The following is a 17,323-nucleotide window of genomic DNA, read 5'->3' as shown; positions in this document are numbered from 1 at the left end:
GTGCCACAAAATGTAACCATCTGTCATCCTTTACTTTCTTACTCAGCCCCGCCACATTCCAGCTAAATATTTTGTAGGAGGGGTGGCATAGTAGCTGCTTATTCTGCTCATTATTGGGCATGTTAACAGTATCAATGGGTAGTTGTCAATCATTAATGTTCAGACTCGATAAGACAGAAAATCTATTTGTTAGTGTTAGTTCTGATTTGGGTCCTACACCAGTCTTGTCGGTCGTGACCGTTTTTACTGCCCTCAAGGAGGCCTGTTGAAATTGATACGAATAGCGTTTTGTGTTGTTAACATTCAGGGTAGAACAATGAGTCAGAGGAACTATAGGCAAACATGCTAGGGGTTGTGGGAAAGAGGGTGGAGGATAAAAGTACCCCAGAGGAAGTGGCCTGATACCATGACCATCAAGCTCTGAGCCATCCCATAACAAAGTGTCCACAATATTTGCTCTATTAAAATTAACAACGACACAATCTGCTGGAATGGTCTTTTTCTGTTTCCCCACCCACTCAACCCTTCTGGCCGTAATAATACTCGAGGCAATATCAATGCTCCCACTGCTAAACTGTGAGCACCACCTTCTAGTTCTGTCCAGAAGTTAATTCTCATTTTCCACGACACCATTTTTTAGGGATGGAATTCCAGACAGAATTACCACTAAAGGAGCAGCTTGCGGGGGAAGATGTAATGTGGGTAATTTTGAGGTATGGAGATCATGAGTGTGTCGATCTTTGCCTGGGGACCTTGATTGTATAACCTCAACGGGTAAGAGATGTCGTTGAACCCCCAGGGTTGATTTCATCCTCATTTCTTGATGTCTAGATCTTTCTGAATTACTCTGCATGTCCTCACCCAGGGGGGAATCCGTATCTATTTCCTGACTGGTCGCCCTAGTTTGGTTTGCACATATGGCACTGCCTTCATTGGAACCTGTAAGACGAGCCCTCAGATCCTTCAGGAATTTGTCAATGTTTTTGCATTTCTTAACAATATTTAAGACACAAAGATTCAAAGAGTCCACTAGATCCTTGCCAATTTTCACAAGTACAGGCTCCAGATGAGATTCAATTAGTTCCTCCATCAACTCCAATACATTAGTTGGGAGGCCAAGGTTCGATGTTGTAGCCACACCCCCTTTGGTCTGGTTAAGGGGTTTCTTCCTTTTAGTACCTTTACTAGTCGCTTTTGTGTTTTCATCGTGTATCCTCGTCACCCCCGAGCTGGCTCTCTGAGAAGTGTCTGCAGAGACCGGGTTATCCGGGACAACCTGAAGCGGGTTAACTACAGTAAAGTCTGGCTCTAAGGGGATGGGGGGTGCAATACTTGGAGATGTCTCAACATTCAAAGTGGACACTGTGTCTGTAAGTAAATCAAGTCCCAATTCCTTCTCTACGTTAGCAATTTGGTCGTTTAATGTCCCCACAGTAGAAGTTAAATAAGAAATAATAGTCTCCGATTTTTGGGGCACCTTGGCCATCTTACCTTCCCCTTCACTGGAGTTTAGTTTGCGCTTCCCCATCCTGCTGCCAAGGGGGGTGGCCCGACCCGACCTCTGCTGGCCCCTGATGGCCACAGATGGCCCGCCCTCTGCCCGGGCTCAGCCCGGCGCCGCCCGCGCGCGTCCCGCGGGACGGGAGGCGTGCCCTTCTCTGAATGCGCCGCAGGGCGCGTTGTTGACGTTGCTCCCGCTGCGCCTGACCCGGGGCTGCTGGGAGTTGTGGTTCAGCCCCTTAGTGGGACCGGCGTGCTTGTCTCTGGGCCGTTTCCCTCACGGCACAGTGCGCGAAGATGGAGGATAAGCCGTTGCCCTCACGGCAGGGGAGGAAAGGAAAGTGCAGGTATGACAGCCGTTCCCCTCACGGCGCGATGTGTTCTTTGCATTTGCAACATAAAGCACGTTAGTTAATCCCGAGTGTAATGTTTGCAATTTTAAACTAAGTTGATTAAAACTTTCACCACATGCTTATTAGTCAAGTTATATATTATGGGAGGTTAACTTCACAGGTTAGAACAAAATGTTGTTCTTCACCCTGCTCCATCAACTTCAAACAGACTAAAGTGAAACAAAAACCCAATAAAAATGCCACACCAATTTACCAATTTACAAGAGTGAAATTGAATACATTATTTTGGACCAGTGCAACAAAACGCAACCAGTAAAACCGGAGATATGCAATTTTAAAGATTTAAGTGAAAATAGTGCCTACAAGCACCAAATTCCAACTGTGGTTATTAGGTTGCACCAGCAAAACCAAAGGGGATGATGGACGGAGTGTTGAACATTGCAAGCACTCACCCCCAGTCAGCTGATCTGGGTTTAATCAATTATCATTCTTTGGCTCACTCCGCCAGCCCAGTTCAGAATTGCCCATATGCAAATCAGTCTGACCCTGTGCTTCATGGAAACAGTCCAGCCCGAACTGCCAAGCCATGTCTTCCCTGGACCAGAAACAAGCATCCTGCGACCGGTTTCTGGCTAATCAGCCGTCATCAGGCAGGCTAGCTTGAATCCAGTGGTAAAGTGAGCAAGGGACCCACGTCTGGGCATACCCTGCCAATTAGAGCGAACAAAGCAAAACCAAAGGGGATGATAGACGGAGTGTTGAACATTGCAACTCCTCAACCCCAGTCAACTGATCTGGGTTTAATCCATCATCATTTTTTAGCTCACTCTGCCACCTCTGTTCAGACATGGCCATATGCAAATCAGTCTGCACCAGACCTGGACAAAGCCACAATTTCAGGCCAACTGCAATGGAGCATGGGCTGGATACATGAGCCTAGTTAGTTCTGCTGCATAAAGTACCTTTAATATTGGCTGCATGGCATTGAGAAATCCCACCTCATGGATGCATTGTGCAGAACCTGGTCCGATTAGATGCAGCAGTGATGCGAAGTCCAGAGTTGATGATGTGTAGTACAGCGGTGGTTCAGAGGAAGCCATCGGCGAGGCTTGCTATGCAAGGTCCTTTGCTTGGTGACCGCTCAGCTCTCCTCAGGGCATGGTCGCTCCACCCTCTGCTGCCGCTCCTGCCTGCCTTGCCTTGCCGCCTCCTGCCTGCAGTTTCCTTCGAGCGCCGCCCGCAGCTCCTGGGATCCCTGCTGCCCGCAGACCCTTGGATTTCCCGCCGCTGCCTCTCTGCGGCCCCGCCCCCCTGCGACTCCATTCGCCGCCCCGCTCCCGCCACCCAGCTGCTCCTCCCTCCCGGCTCCTCACTTATGACGCCCCCTGAGCGACCGCGCAGCGGACGCGTGCAGCGGGAGCACCGATTGAGCGCCGAAGGTGCGCCAAAGGTAAGTCCGTCTGCGCCCGTCCGTGCCTAGACCGCGCCCAGTGCCAGGACCCCTGGCCCCCGCCGAAGCAAGACGACCCGACGGACCTACGATGCCGCAACACTCAACGCACTCAACACTGGCCGGAACCCTGCCTGCTACCGAGCCACCCCGAGACGCAACCACGGACCCATCGCCTGCCAAGCCTGCCGTTTCTCCTGCTACCGGACCTGCACGGCCCCCGCCAAGCCCTGCACCAGCAGCAACCACCTGAAGTGCATCCTGCTCAACACCCGCTCCATCCACAGGCACGCCGTAGAACTCTGGGACCTGCTCGACACGACAGCACCGGACGTCGCCTTCCTCACCGAAACCTGGATGAATGCCTACTCAGCGCCCGACATCGCCATAGCCACCCCGGACGGATACAAGATCACCCGGAAGGACCGCGTCAACCAGACGGGAGGAGGCATCGCCATCGTACACAAGAACACCATCCGCATCCCAACTAACTCCGACGAAACCTTCACCGCCACTGAACACCTGCACTTCCAGATTTACACTGACCCCAAGACCACCCACCGCGGCACCCTCATCTACAGACCACCGGGACCACGACCACAATTCAGCGAAGACATCGCAGACTTCATCAGCCCGCACGCCCTTCCCTCCGCCAACTACATCCTCCTAGGAGACCTCAACTTTCCCCTGGAGAACAACAACGACAGAAACACCAACGCCCTGCTGGACAACCTCGCCAACCTCGGACTCAAGCAGCTAGTGAACACCCCCACCCACTACGCCGGCCACACGCTTGACCCAGTCTTCTCATCCAGCAAGCACATCTCCTTCAGCCACGCCACCGGACTCCACTGGACCGACCACAGCTGCGTCCACTTCAGCTTAAAAAAAACTACGACCCACCACCACCCGCAACAGGTCCCCCGCCGATGCTGGAGCAAGATCACCGCCGAGCAGCTCACCGCCTCCCTCAGCCAGAACACTCCCACCAGCACAACGGACCCCAACGAAGCAGCCAGCAACCTCACCAAGTGGCTGACCGCCTGCGCCGATGACCTCGCACCACTAAAGAACCCTCCCAGCAGACACGGCAGCAAGAAAACCCCCTGGTTCACTGACAAACTCAAGGAATCCAAGAAGAACTGCCGCACCCTCGAGAAAGCCTGGCGGCTTGACCACACCACAGACAACAGGACCGCCCTCAAGCACGCCATCCGCAAACACCATCAGCTGATACGCGCCACCAAGAAGACGGCACTCAAAGAACGACTGGACAACAACACCCATGCCAACAAGGAACTCTTCAGCATCGTCAAAGAGTTCTCCAACCCCAGCGCCGGAAACAACGACATCACTCCCTCGCAAGACCTCTGCAACTCACTCGCCTCGTTCTTCCACCGCAAGATCGCCGACATACACAACAGCTTCGACGCACAGACCACGCACCCTACCACCGAACCAACGCCCGCCACCACCACCCTCTGCAACTGGACCCCGATCAGCACCGAAGACACCACCCGCACGATGAACTCCATCCACTCCGGATCACCAACCGACCTGTGCCCACACCACGTCTTCAACAAAGCCGACGCCACCATCGCACCCCATCTCCGAGACACCATCAACTCCTCCTTTCACACAGCCACCTTCCCGGAGAGCTGGAAGCACGCCGAGCTGACCGCCCTCCTGAAGAAACCAACGGCGGACCCCACCGACCTCAAGAACTACCGTCCCATCTCACTCCTTCCTTTTCTGGCCAAAGTCATCGAGAAGACCGTCAACAAACAGCTGGCCGCCTTCCTCGAGACGAACGGATCCCTCGACCCCTCACAGTCCGGGTTTCGGGTCAACCACAGCACCGAGACCGCCCTGATCGCAGCCACCGACAACATCAGAACCCTGATCGACAACGGGGAAACAGCGGCCCTCATCCTCCTGGACCTCTCTGCGGCATTCAACAGCGTCTGCCACCGAACTCTAGTGAAGCGCCTCAGCAACATCGGAATTTGAGAAAAAGCACTGGAATGGATCATCTCGTTCCTCACCGGAAGAACCCAGAGAGTCCCCCTCCCTCCGTTCAGATCAGAGGCCACCGAAGTCATCTGCGGCGTACCACAAGGATCTTCACTCAGCCCAACCCTCTTCAATGGCTACATGAGCCCCCTCGCAGCCATCGCACGCCAGCACAACCTCAACATCATCTCCTACGCCGCTGACACCCAGCTCATCCTCTCCCTCACCAGCGACCCCACCACCGCCAGAGCCAACCTACACGAAGGGATGAAAAACGTTGCCGACTGGATGAGGAACAGCCACCTTAAACTGAACTCGGACAAGACGGAAGTCCTCATCCTGGGATCATCACCCTCCGCCTGGGACGACTTCTGGTGGCCCCCGGCCCTGGGCTTCATCCTGGACTCCTCCCTGTCAATGACCAGACAAGTCAACGCCGTCTCATCCTCGTGCTACAACACCCTGCGCATGCTCCGCAAGATCTTCAGATGGATCCCGACGGAAACCAGGAAGACCGTCACCCAGGCACTCGTCACCAGCCGACTGGACTACGGGAACACCCTCTACGCCGGAACCACAGCAAAACTTCAAAAAAGACTCCAACGCATCCAGAACGCCTCCGCCCGACTCATCCTCAACATCTCCCGACACAGCCACATCACCGAACACCTGAGAGACCTGCACTGGCTCCTCATCAGCAAGAGAATCACGTTCAGACTCCTCACCCACGCACACAAGGCTCTCCACCACCTGGGCCCCAAGTACTTCAACGACCGCATGACCTTCTACACGCCCACCCGCCAGCTACGATCGACCGGCCACGCACTCGCCACCATACCACGCACCTGCAGAGCCACCGCCGGAGGAAGATCCTTCTCCTACCTGGCGGCCAAGACGTGGAACTCCCTCCCCACCCACCTTCGGCGAACCCAAGACCATCTTGCCTTCAGGAAGCAGCTCAAGACCTGGCTGTTCGAGCAGTAACTTTCCCCTCCCCCAGCGCCTTGAGACCCTCCCGGGTGAGTAGTGCGCTATACAAATGACGTGATGGATTTATTGATTGAAGGTCCTGCATCGTTGTCATGGATGCCTTAGACAGAGGCTTGCAATGCAAAGACCTGCGTTGGGGATGCACTGTGCAGTGATTGTTCCAAGGATCTGTGGGCTGTGATGAGAGGTCATGCTTCAGGAATGCATTGCGTAGCAGCATTTCTGATGTAAAGCTGTAAGGAGATGCAGTGCGGTTCATTGTTTCTGCCCAAGAGACAACTACTGGACAAGCTGGGCACTGTCAGTCCCACTTCCAAGAGCCCGGCACTAATGTAGCACGAATTGGGGACAAGACTCAAAGCTTGCTGAGACCAGGTGCTGGGTACAAGGTGATTGAAGCCTTTTCTGTCCCTGATGCTCTGATCAGCCCTTGGAGACAGTCTGATGGTCCTGAGTTCAAGATGTAGGTCCAGTCCTTTTCACTTGGGATGCAGGTAGGAGAATAGAAGTATAGTTGGGCAGCGGAGTAGCAGTCCTTCTCACAGCAAAGCAGCACAGTAGTGCTTCTGTGTCTTCTACAGGTTCAGAGGTGTAATGAAGAGTTGCATCTGAGGGGCATATATTTACACTTGGTGCCAGCTTTGTAGTGAAGGGTCCGGAGTGTTCCACACCCATAGGTGTTTGGAATTTCCTTCCTTTCTGCCCTGGCCCTAACATGTCTGGGGGCACTAGACTAGTGTGAAACATTTTGTGAGTGTGCACAGGCAGAGTCTTTATGAAGTGCAAGTGTGGTATGTGACAGCACCCCCTCATCAAACAAGAGATGGCCAATCTTTACAACATCTATTTTCTCTTTGTCTCACTGTCTGGGAAAAATACACCAAGGCCAACTGAGCGCTACACCTAGACCAGTGACCCTGGATGCAGGCATCAAATTGTAGGGATAAGAAAATAGCAAACACAACAAGATGATTGGAGAGTGAATGTTTTACAATGTTTGGCATTCCGTCCATCAATTGTCCTTTTTGCATTTGTCACCGCGAGTAGGACAGGTATGCCCAGATGTGGATTCAAGCTAGTCTGGCTTATGAGGGGTGATACCCCGAAACCAGTCCTAGAATGCTTGCTTCAGGTCCAGGGAGGACCTGGCATGGCAGTTTGGGGTGGATAGCGCCCATGAGGATCAGGGTCAAGACTCATTTGCAGATTGATTGAATTAAACTAGAATGCAATGGTGGTCAAAAAAAGGATGGATTTGGACCATATCTCCACACTGGGGGTGAATGTTTGACATTGTTTATCATTCCGTCCATCAACTGTTCTTTTTGCAGGGGATAAGAAAATGCCAACTTTCAAAAAGTAGCTTTTTCAAAATGGTGACTTAAAATCTGACTTTATTACCATTAAAGAAGTTTTAAAATGTCAATTCTGTAAATACAAAACCCGACATTCCTACCTGATTCCAATTGAAAGTTACTACTTATTAAACGTAATAAGGAAAAATGGGGGAGGTAGGTCTTGCTGTGTTGAAAAACGACCTGAATAATTTTTTACTATCAGGACATGTAAAACTCAAAAGTACATGCCCAACGGTTTAAAAATGCTTCAAACTCCCCTATGGGCTATCTAGTGCCTACCCTAGGGGGAACTTCTATCTATTATTAAGAAAGGTTTAGGCCTGGTTAAGGTTTATAATGCCAGGTCGAAATTGCAATTTAAAACTGCATACATAGGCTGCCATGGCAGTGCTGAGACACATTCAACAGGCTACTTAAGTGGTTGCACAGTTAGTGCTGCAGGTACACCAGTACCATTTAATTCACAGGCCCTGGGTACAGGTAGTCACACTTTACTTGGAAGATAAAAGTAAATTAAATATGCCAATTGGGTTTAGACTAATGTTATCATGTTTTAGGATGTAAGCACAGTGCCTTTGAGCACCGGTTAGCAGTGGTGAGGTTAGCAAAAACGAGATTGGCAAAAATGAAGGATTAAAAAATTCAACAATAATTCCAAAAGCCTTATATAAGTTTGGCACAAAGTCCACAGATAGTGTGCTTGAGAAACTCACTTAGTGAACCTGAGCAAGTGATAGATTCTGATAGGCAAAAATGACAGATTGTGCATTCATTGGTATGTTCAATAAAACTGAAATTTTTTGCACTATCTGCTTATTATTGCATGGTCAAATAATGTAAAACTAATGAGACTAGTCTAACTAGTGACATCACCCCAGAGAAAGTACTGTCTAATAATGGGCAAACAATATGACTGATGTGACTAGCTCAAACACTTTGAATCCCTTGGTATCCACTTTTTGGAAAAAGGTGCCATAATCATGTATTTTCCACTAAAAGCAATTTATTTTTATTTATTTTTGTTTATTTATAAAGTTTTATATAGCGCGAACATGACCCAAGAGGGTATCAGAGCGCTTTACATTTAGGATTTTTGCGTTACAAGTTACATCAGACACAAGAGCATAGTAAGGTACTGTGCACATAAACAATGTTTCAATATTTCATAGGTGGGAGGGGAGGAAGGAGTAATAGCGGGGAGACGAGGAGGAACCATGCCCAATGTCCGGCTGGGTTGGTGAAGGTCAAGGGGGAAACCAGGGCCAATCTCCTCATTAGCTGTCAATCAGCTCCACCTGTCATCAGCCATGTTGCTCAGGTCTCAGAGTTCAGGAAAAAACAGCTTTTAGTTTATTTGATTTGCGACGGTTATATAGCGCTATCTAAACGCGGAGGTATTAGAGCGCTTAACCAGGGGAACGTTGCATTAGAAGGTACATAAAAAGGATTATAATGCGCTGGCTATACCCGTAGGCATCAGAGTGCTATAACAGAGGAACATTGCGTTACAAATTACATCAGTTGCAATGACGGAATAATGTACAGTAAACAAACAACGAGGTTGAGAGAATTCCTAGGAAAGGAGGGGAGGAAGGAGCCATAGCAGGGAGACAAGGAAGAACTGTGTCCAATGTCCGGCTGGGTAGGTGACGGTCAAGGGGGAAACCAGGGCCAATCTTCTCATTAGTTGTCTAGCAACTCTATCGGGCATCAGCCATGGTGCTCGGGTCTCAACATTTGGGAAAAACAGATTAGAATAGATGTATAGGCTACGAGGATAGAAATAAAAGAAGAAGGTGGGGGGAGGGCATAGAAACAAGCCAGAGAGGGAGCTGAAGACACAGCGGGGAGACAAGGTGAACTATGCCCAATGTCCGGCTGGGTAGGTGATGGTCAAGGGGATGAAGCTGGGGCCAATCTCTTCTACAGCTATATAACAGCACCACCAGGCATCAGCCATGTTGCTCAGGTCTCAGCAGTCGGGAAAAACAAGAATAATCAATTTGAAGTAGGTATATTACCTACAGTTGCATAGTCAAATATAGAATACCAAGTCCCCAATAGAGGATAGAGGAGAGGCCACCCTGCTGGGACTCCACGCACAGGGAAACATCCCCGCTGGATGATGTGACTGCTTAAATCCACATGTAGGCGGAGATGGCGACGCTTGGTGTAGTCCAGCTAGGTAAGCTCAGTATCTGAGAAGGAACTGTGGTATTTCATAGTTGCTGCCGGAGAAACAAACAAACAAAGACAGCGAAGGCCGCTATTTTAAAGTCAGGCATGTCATGACCGGGCCTATGTAAATCCCTGTGTAAGCGTAGATGAGGTGGATAGGTCTCCACCATGATGAAGCCCTGCTTTTGAGAGACCACAGAAGGCCCGAATGCTAAACTGGTGCCGAGTGGGGCAGAAGCAGTTGGACTCAATCTTTCTCTGCAAAAGCACCACTGAATTTTGTCCAGAGGAAGGGAGCACAGGACACCGGAGCCCCCCCACAGCCCATACCGGTCACCAGGGGTCCCTGGGGTAGAATAGCAATTGCTCACTGCCGGTTATCCCTCGGTGAGTGAAAGCAACGGCGGTCACCGCATGCAGCCAGCGCCCCGTCCTCACTTCTAGGAGCCCATTCATCAAGGGCAAGGCCTGGTGAATTTCCTTCATCACATTCTGGTAAAAATCCTTCTGCCACTGATCTAAAGTCTTCCATTCCTCTTCGGAGACAGGCAGAGACATCCCGGAATTTTATCTGCTCCTCTTTTAAAGGCCAATGTGACATTTCGTCCCTCCGTCGCGGAGGCTCCTCGATAGCGGGTGCGAGACAGTGAACGGGGAGCGTCTCGACGCGCAGGCTCCAGGAGCTAGGCTTGGCAGAGAACTGGAGACACGGCACAGCACCCTGGGGAGCGGGGTGCTGCCAACACTAATACCCTCAGCACGAGTTTGCCAATATATTCCACAATAAGTCCTCACCAAAGCTCGTCAAGCACTGTTGGAGAGGGGCGCCGAATTGAAAGTAGGCCGGCAGGATGTAGAAAAGGCAAAGATGCAGGAAAAGTAAAGAACTTACTTCAAGATCTACAGGAAAAAGACATGCTTAGAATTTTGCCCTTACAAACTAAGAGCACTACGTCTAGAATGAACAAAGAAACATAACAGCTTGGAGGCCCACAACCAGCTCTCTAGAATTTCAATTAGCCGAGAGACCTCAATCGAGAACAGAACTTTACCCTTCTGCCTCTTCAGATCATCTTAACAGGGAGACCTTGGCCCAGATGCTTCCTTCAAATCTCAAAACCCAGTCCTACCTCACATCTAGGTATCTATGGACTAATAAATAAAATATTCATCAAATAACAGCAAACAAACTGATCTGAAAAGGCAAGACATAGTTTTGTACTAAATAATGGAATAATCTTTAACCCAGTGCATGGAAGGCACCATCAGGGTACATTGACTGGTCCTGACTCAGAAGAAAGAGTACAATACCCCAAATACTGCATGTGCTCAGGGCAGTGTTTTGGTGCAAATTCAGTGCCATGAAGAACAAAGGAAGTGCTGTAATGCAATACAATATGATCGTTTGTAAATATGGTGCCCGAATCACAAAGGTAAACTGAGACAAAAGTCTAACGGCCAGATTCATCAAAGTAAAATCAGCTCGCAAAGGGCCAGATTCTGAGAATCCGGCCCTTTGCGGGTGCTATTTTTGCATTTGGTATTCATCATCCCAAATGCAAAAATCGCAATTACAGAACTCGCTAAATTGCGAAGAATCGCATTGAAGCAATCTCAATTAGAGATTCCTTAAATGCTATTCATGAACCTTTAAAAAATTGCAAATTCGCAATTTGGTGCCGCTATTTACCACGAAGTGTAACCTCGTGGTAAATAGCGAAAACTTAGAAAAATGCACTTTAGTGCATTTTTCTAAGTTGTATGTTACACACACACATGTCCTACATGTCCTTTGGACACCCTGGCACCCCTGAAATCGCATCCTTATTTGCGATTCGCTAATTGCTAATCGCAAATAAGGATTGACTCCCCATTCATTCCTATGGGCCTTTAGGCCCATAGGAATGAATAGGAAATCACATCCTTATTTGCGATTCGCAATTTGCGAATCGCAAATAAGGAAGCTGTAGAAATCGCAAAAAATATTGCGATTTCTACATGAATCCCGTTTTGCGCGCCTGTAATAGCGATTCCTTAATAATCGCTAATACAGACTCGCAAAGGGGGACTTTGATGAATCTATATGTAAATTTACTACTCGTAAATGCCGTCTGTAAATAACGAAAGTCATAAAGTTGGATTTTAATCTCAGTTTACCTTTGTGAATCTGGTCCTTAGTCTTTAAAGGTCTGCACCAGTGTTATTGGCCTAAGCTGAAGTCAAGAGAAAATAAGAAGGGAGCTGGACTTTGATTAGCATGCAGTCTACTGCAGGGGGCTATAATTCCATTAGAACATTTCACCCTACGAAGGCAGCGAGTCCTCATTTAAAAAAGCTTATAAATAAGACACACTCCCATGGTGTAAAAACTCCCCCTCTTTTCCATGACATTGATTCAGACAAATCATGTAAGTTACTGCCTGGACCGCGCACACTGCCATACCATGTCCTGGCAATAACTGACATTCATGGACTGGACCAATGTCACCGAAGGAAAGAGACAGCAAAGCCTCCAAAAACCCAGCTCTCTCTTGTCTCTTGTTGACAAACTTCTTTGTTTCTTTTGATGAGGCAGCGGAAGAGAGTGGATCTGCAGAGGTCCATCCTCTCACAGCTGATGCTGCCTATAGTAGGCCCTGCAGGAGGAGGGGGTGTGCCTCTGCTGACTTCACAGCTTCTGTCTCTCTCCCTGCAACACCAACAATCCACATACCAGCGGGCAGATTTACAAGCACCCAGTGCCACCAGTACGTCACTTTTTGTGTCGTTCCGGTGGCGCATGTTACTGCTCCATATTTACAAGGGCAGGAAAAGCCACCCTGCATGGCTTTTCCTGTCCCTGTAAATATAGACTCTTTACACGAAGCACTTTGAGGGACAGGGGTGTTCCATGGGTGTTGTTGTGGGTGTTCCCACGCAGCAACCATGGAACCAGACACATTTCCAGATTTATGAGGAATCGTAAATCTGGAAATGTGTCTGAATGCTACACCACCCTAGCGGTGGCGTAGCGAGGCCCAACGAGGAGAAATGTTTTCATTTCTCCTCGTTTTTTCCTCTTTCAATGCGCAGGTGTGACAGCACACATTGAAAGAGAAAAATGCCTGTAGTGATTGTATTTGTGCAGGAAGGTGCCCCTTCCTGCACAAAAACAATCTCCCCATGACGCAGCCACCCTTGCACCATGGTGCAAGGGTTCCTGCGCCGGCGCATGGCAGCAGTTTGTGCGCAAGTGCAGAGGAGAGCACAGGAATGCAGCATATTATTGTAAATATGTCACATTCCTGTACTTCGGAAGTGCCGCAGCCTGGCACAGCCAAAGGGCGCCTTGCATTGTGGTGCTGCAGCACTTCCTTGTAAATCTGCCCCCAGGGGCAGAGGCTGATAGGAGGCAGAGGCTGTGGATTAGGACATTGCAGTGCTGATGGCAGCAGGTCTGAACCAGCGCTTATAGCTCACTGCCGCGCCATAGATTTCAACAGAGCTCTCAACATTCTATTCTGGGAGCTCAGGTTGAGGCTCTTTTTAAGCATAAAGTGCAAGGAGACAAGCTCTCCACTTGGGGTTAAAATCGCACTTGTAAAGTGCATTAACCAATCCATCACCAAGTTTGAATTTCTTGTTTGGTGAGGAGAAGAGGAATATTTTTTGGGGCCATACAATCTTCAGTGCCTGCTTCTTATTTGGACATTTTCTTCTGTGGAGAAAACAAGGTTCAAGAGTCCTCTTTTGTTGTGTGCAACCTTCCAGTTTTGTACATATGGCATATGGCATAGTGGCATATTGCAAAATGTTTGGGCCCCTCTACATAATGTAAGAAGGGACCCCGAGTCTTCTATGTCTCGCAAATGTTCTTAGGCTTTGGGTAGAATGGGGGCCCCTGAATGGTTTGGGGTCCCCCTCAAGATAGGGCAACCTCCTGATCCATAGGAGGGGGGGTCTGTCTTTTGCCCTTGGTATTCTGAGAGGTCAAAGTTGTACAGGAGCACTGACTGGTTTGATGAGGCTGGCTCCTCTTGGGAGCTCCATTTCTGGTTAAAATTCCCTCGGAGGAAGATCTTAGAGTAGTCAAAGAATATTTGAATACATTTCCGTTTCTGCCCCGGGGAGGCAGACGATGTGAACTCTTCTGGCTGCTGAATTATTTGCTTTTCTAACCTATATGTGCTTTTAGCTGTGTTTTCGTATAAGCGCTGTGTAAATGATTTGCTGTGAATTCTTTTCCAATGTATGCGATCACATATTAAATTTTAATTATTTATTGTTTAAGAGACAAGATCTCAAATAAACAGATATATTCAGGCTGATAGTGAGATACTGAAAACTCTTCTGGAAGTTGAGCCTCTAATTGTGACTGAAAAATAATCTGCAGGCTAAACCAGATAAAAGCCTGGCACCACCTTCCCAGGCACCAATGAAGATTGCTTTGAATTGTTTTTATCAAAACATGTCTAAGCTAGTTTTAATCCTTTTTCAGATATGATCTCCTGCACAAAATGTCCAGACAGCGAGTGGTCCAATGAAGAACGAGATCAATGCATTGAAAAGGTTGTGGAATTCCTGACATTGGAGGAGCCATTGGGTCTAACTCTCACAATATCTGCTTCCTCAATGACCTTCCTCACAGCTTCAGTGCTTCTAGTTTTCATTAAGTACCAAAATACTCCCATTGTCAAGGCCAACAACCGTGGTCTCAGTTACCTGCTCCTCATCGCCCTCATGCTCTGCTTCCTCTGCTCCCTCATCTTCATTGGCCGCCCCAGGAGGCTCACCTGCATGCTGAGGCAGACGGTTTTTGGGGTAATTTTTTCCATCAGTGTCTCCTGTATTCTGGCAAAAACTGTAATTGTTTTTCTTGCTTTCATGGCAACAAACCCAAGAAGCTTTGCAAGAAAGTGGTTAGGTTTAAAGACTCCAAGCACTATTGTTTTATTCTGCTCATTGATACAAACTTTAATCTGTGTTGTGTGGATAATTATTTCACCCCCTTACCCAGAACTAAACAAAGTGTCTTATATTAACAAGGTAATTTTTGAGTGTAATGAAGGAGACACCATCTTCTTCTATTGCATGCTGGGATACATGGGCCTCCTGGCCACAGTCAGCTTTATGGTGGCCTTTCTCTCAAGGAATCTGCCTGGAAGCTTCAACGAGGCCAAGCTGATCACCTTCAGTATGCTGGTGTTTGTCAGTGTGTGGATCTCCTTCATCCCTGCGTACCTGAGCACGCGGGGGAAGTACATGGTGGCGGTGGAGGTGTTTGCCATCCTGTGCTCCAGTACTGGGCTGCTGGGGTGTATATTCTTTCCCAAGTGCTATATCATTCTGTTCAGGCCTGATATGAATTCCAAGCAACGTGTTGTTGGCAAAGTCCACTTTGGTAATAAAAGGATTTAATGAGAGTAACTCATTAGTTGTATTTATGTATATATGCATTAGAGGTACTATATTGCATGGACTGCACCGTACATGCAAAAAAACAGGAATTTAAATATATTCCCAATTCCTGCATACATAGTGAGACCAAGCCTATGAGCAACATGCTTTTTAAGGCATGGTAAAGAAGAACTCATGCTGATCAATGTAGCTGCCAATATTGCAAAGACAGACTCCACAAAGGGTATGCAGTAATAATGAAGCACTAGGCAATGCAAGAAACAACATAGACTGACATGGTGTGGTAAGGAAAAATAGGTCTGGAGCTGAAAGTGGCATTTAGATTGTGAAGTACCAGGAAAGTGACAAACACAGATCGTATGACACTTTAGTGAAGGGGTTGTCCTATCCCTGTGTATGATTATTAAACTGTCTTTCAGTAAGTGTTTCAAAAGGAGCAGAGGTGGCACCAGTCTTGTTTCTGTCAACAGGATATTACAAATCATAGGGACATCCATATTATGGTGTCATTCCATATTATAGGTACATTCCATATCACACTGTAATTTTGTCCTTCAACCAGAAGTCATCTATCTTGAGGGTGCCTTTGACTCTAAGACTTTGTGTGCCAGTGGAGAGCTGCTGTTATTTTGGCAAGGCACGGTGGTGTATAAATGTACTGCTGTCAGATGTGTTGTCTGGGAATATGATATGCCTCCTATGATAGCCATTTAAGTGACACTAGCTAATAAGAGCTATAATCAATTTGGGGAACATTAGCCACCTAATGTGCTGAAGGGTGCAGTTCTAAGAGGTTCTGTCATGTTATTTTTAAGGTCATTTATGAATCCATCCCTGCAGTCGAGTATGAGAGTACCAGGGACTGGGCCGAAGTTTTAAGGCTGTCATTGACGATGAAAGGCTACATTGTCAAAGAGACTTAGCGGGTTAAGTAGAGTTTTGCAGACATATCTAAAAGTTTATTTATTTGAAAAGTGTTATAAAGCGCGAACAAGACCCAAAGGGGTATCAGAGCGCCGTACAAAGTTGGTGGAAGCCAGGGTATGAGCATAATGGGATAAGTGAAGTTACAGCGTGTGGGACAACATTCAAGTAAAAGATTAGTGGGGTATCAACAGTGCCATAGAACACCCAGTGTAAAACATCATACAATAGCCATCTAGGACTGGATCAAAGAGAGGTAAAAATATACAAAAAGGCATCAGTGTAATACTACAAGATTTAGGTGATTACAAAACAGAGGAGCATGATCACAGGAATAGGGAGTTAACGTTCGTTTATTAGTAGTCATTTGACCAGTTTTTTAAAGGAAGTAGTGGAAGAATTGCATCGGATCTCAGATGGCAAGGAGTTCCAGATTCTCGGAGCAAGACCGGTGAAAGCACTGTTGTAAGATCTTTTCTTTTTGAATCTTGGGTGTTTCAAAAGAAGGGTGGATGTACTTCTGAGGTTCCGGCTGGAGCCTGTTAGCTCAAGCTTATTTGCTAGGAAGTATGGGGTATTGTGGTGTATGGCTTTATGAGTCAGACAAGCAATTTTAAGTCGGATTCTACCTTCAATCGATAGCCAATTTAGTTGCAGCAGGTTGGGGGAAATGTGATCATATTTTCTCGAGCCCGTTGTAAGTCTAGCCAATGCTTTCAAGGTAGCTCTGAGTGGGGCCAAGCTAGCTTTGGGCAGTCTAGTGAGGGTCACCAGCCCATTTTCCAATCTAGGGATAATCAGGGATTGTTCCATTTACAATTAAGAGGGTCATCTGCCTTATTTAAAATCTATGCTCCTTCAGCACTAGCTAGAATGTGTACACCATAAATTGGGTAGTCATTGCATATGCCGATTTTTAGTGTATGTCCTGGATCACCAAACCATGAAAAACCTTCTTCGTTGGTAAAAGGCACAGAGACTTCAGGATGGGGCACTCATCGAGTAAAAACTGTAAGGAGCCAAGTTAACTGCTAGGGAACTCAAGTTGTTTTTGTGAAGGATTGTAAGTCATCTGTCATCAAGTTTTCATTACCTTTTTGGTTGGTGAGGAACATGTAAATTCTGTTTTGATGCCATTCAAGCTCAAATATCTGTATCTT

The 17,323-nt window shown here is 47.8% G+C and overlaps 1 protein-coding gene across 1 annotated transcript in view; it reads left to right on the top strand.

The window, feature by feature from the left end:
- Positions 1 to 15,239, top strand: part of LOC147693331 (extracellular calcium-sensing receptor-like) — a 93,147-nt gene extending 77,908 nt beyond the window's left edge. Inside the window, exon 4 of the mRNA XM_086935935.1 lies at positions 14,320 to 15,239. Coding sequence (XP_086792061.1) covers positions 14,320 to 15,239 — 920 coding nt within the window. The remainder of the gene's footprint in view (positions 1 to 14,319) is intronic.
- The last annotated feature ends 2,084 nt before the right edge of the window (positions 15,240 to 17,323 follow it).

Source organism: Lissotriton vulgaris, chromosome 8 (genome assembly GCF_964263255.1).
Source record: "Lissotriton vulgaris chromosome 8, aLisVul1.2, whole genome shotgun sequence".
Taxonomy (NCBI): domain Eukaryota; kingdom Metazoa; phylum Chordata; class Amphibia; order Caudata; family Salamandridae; genus Lissotriton; species Lissotriton vulgaris.
The sequence above is the reverse complement of the archived record's forward strand: the minus strand, read 5'-3'. Positions and strand labels throughout refer to the sequence as shown.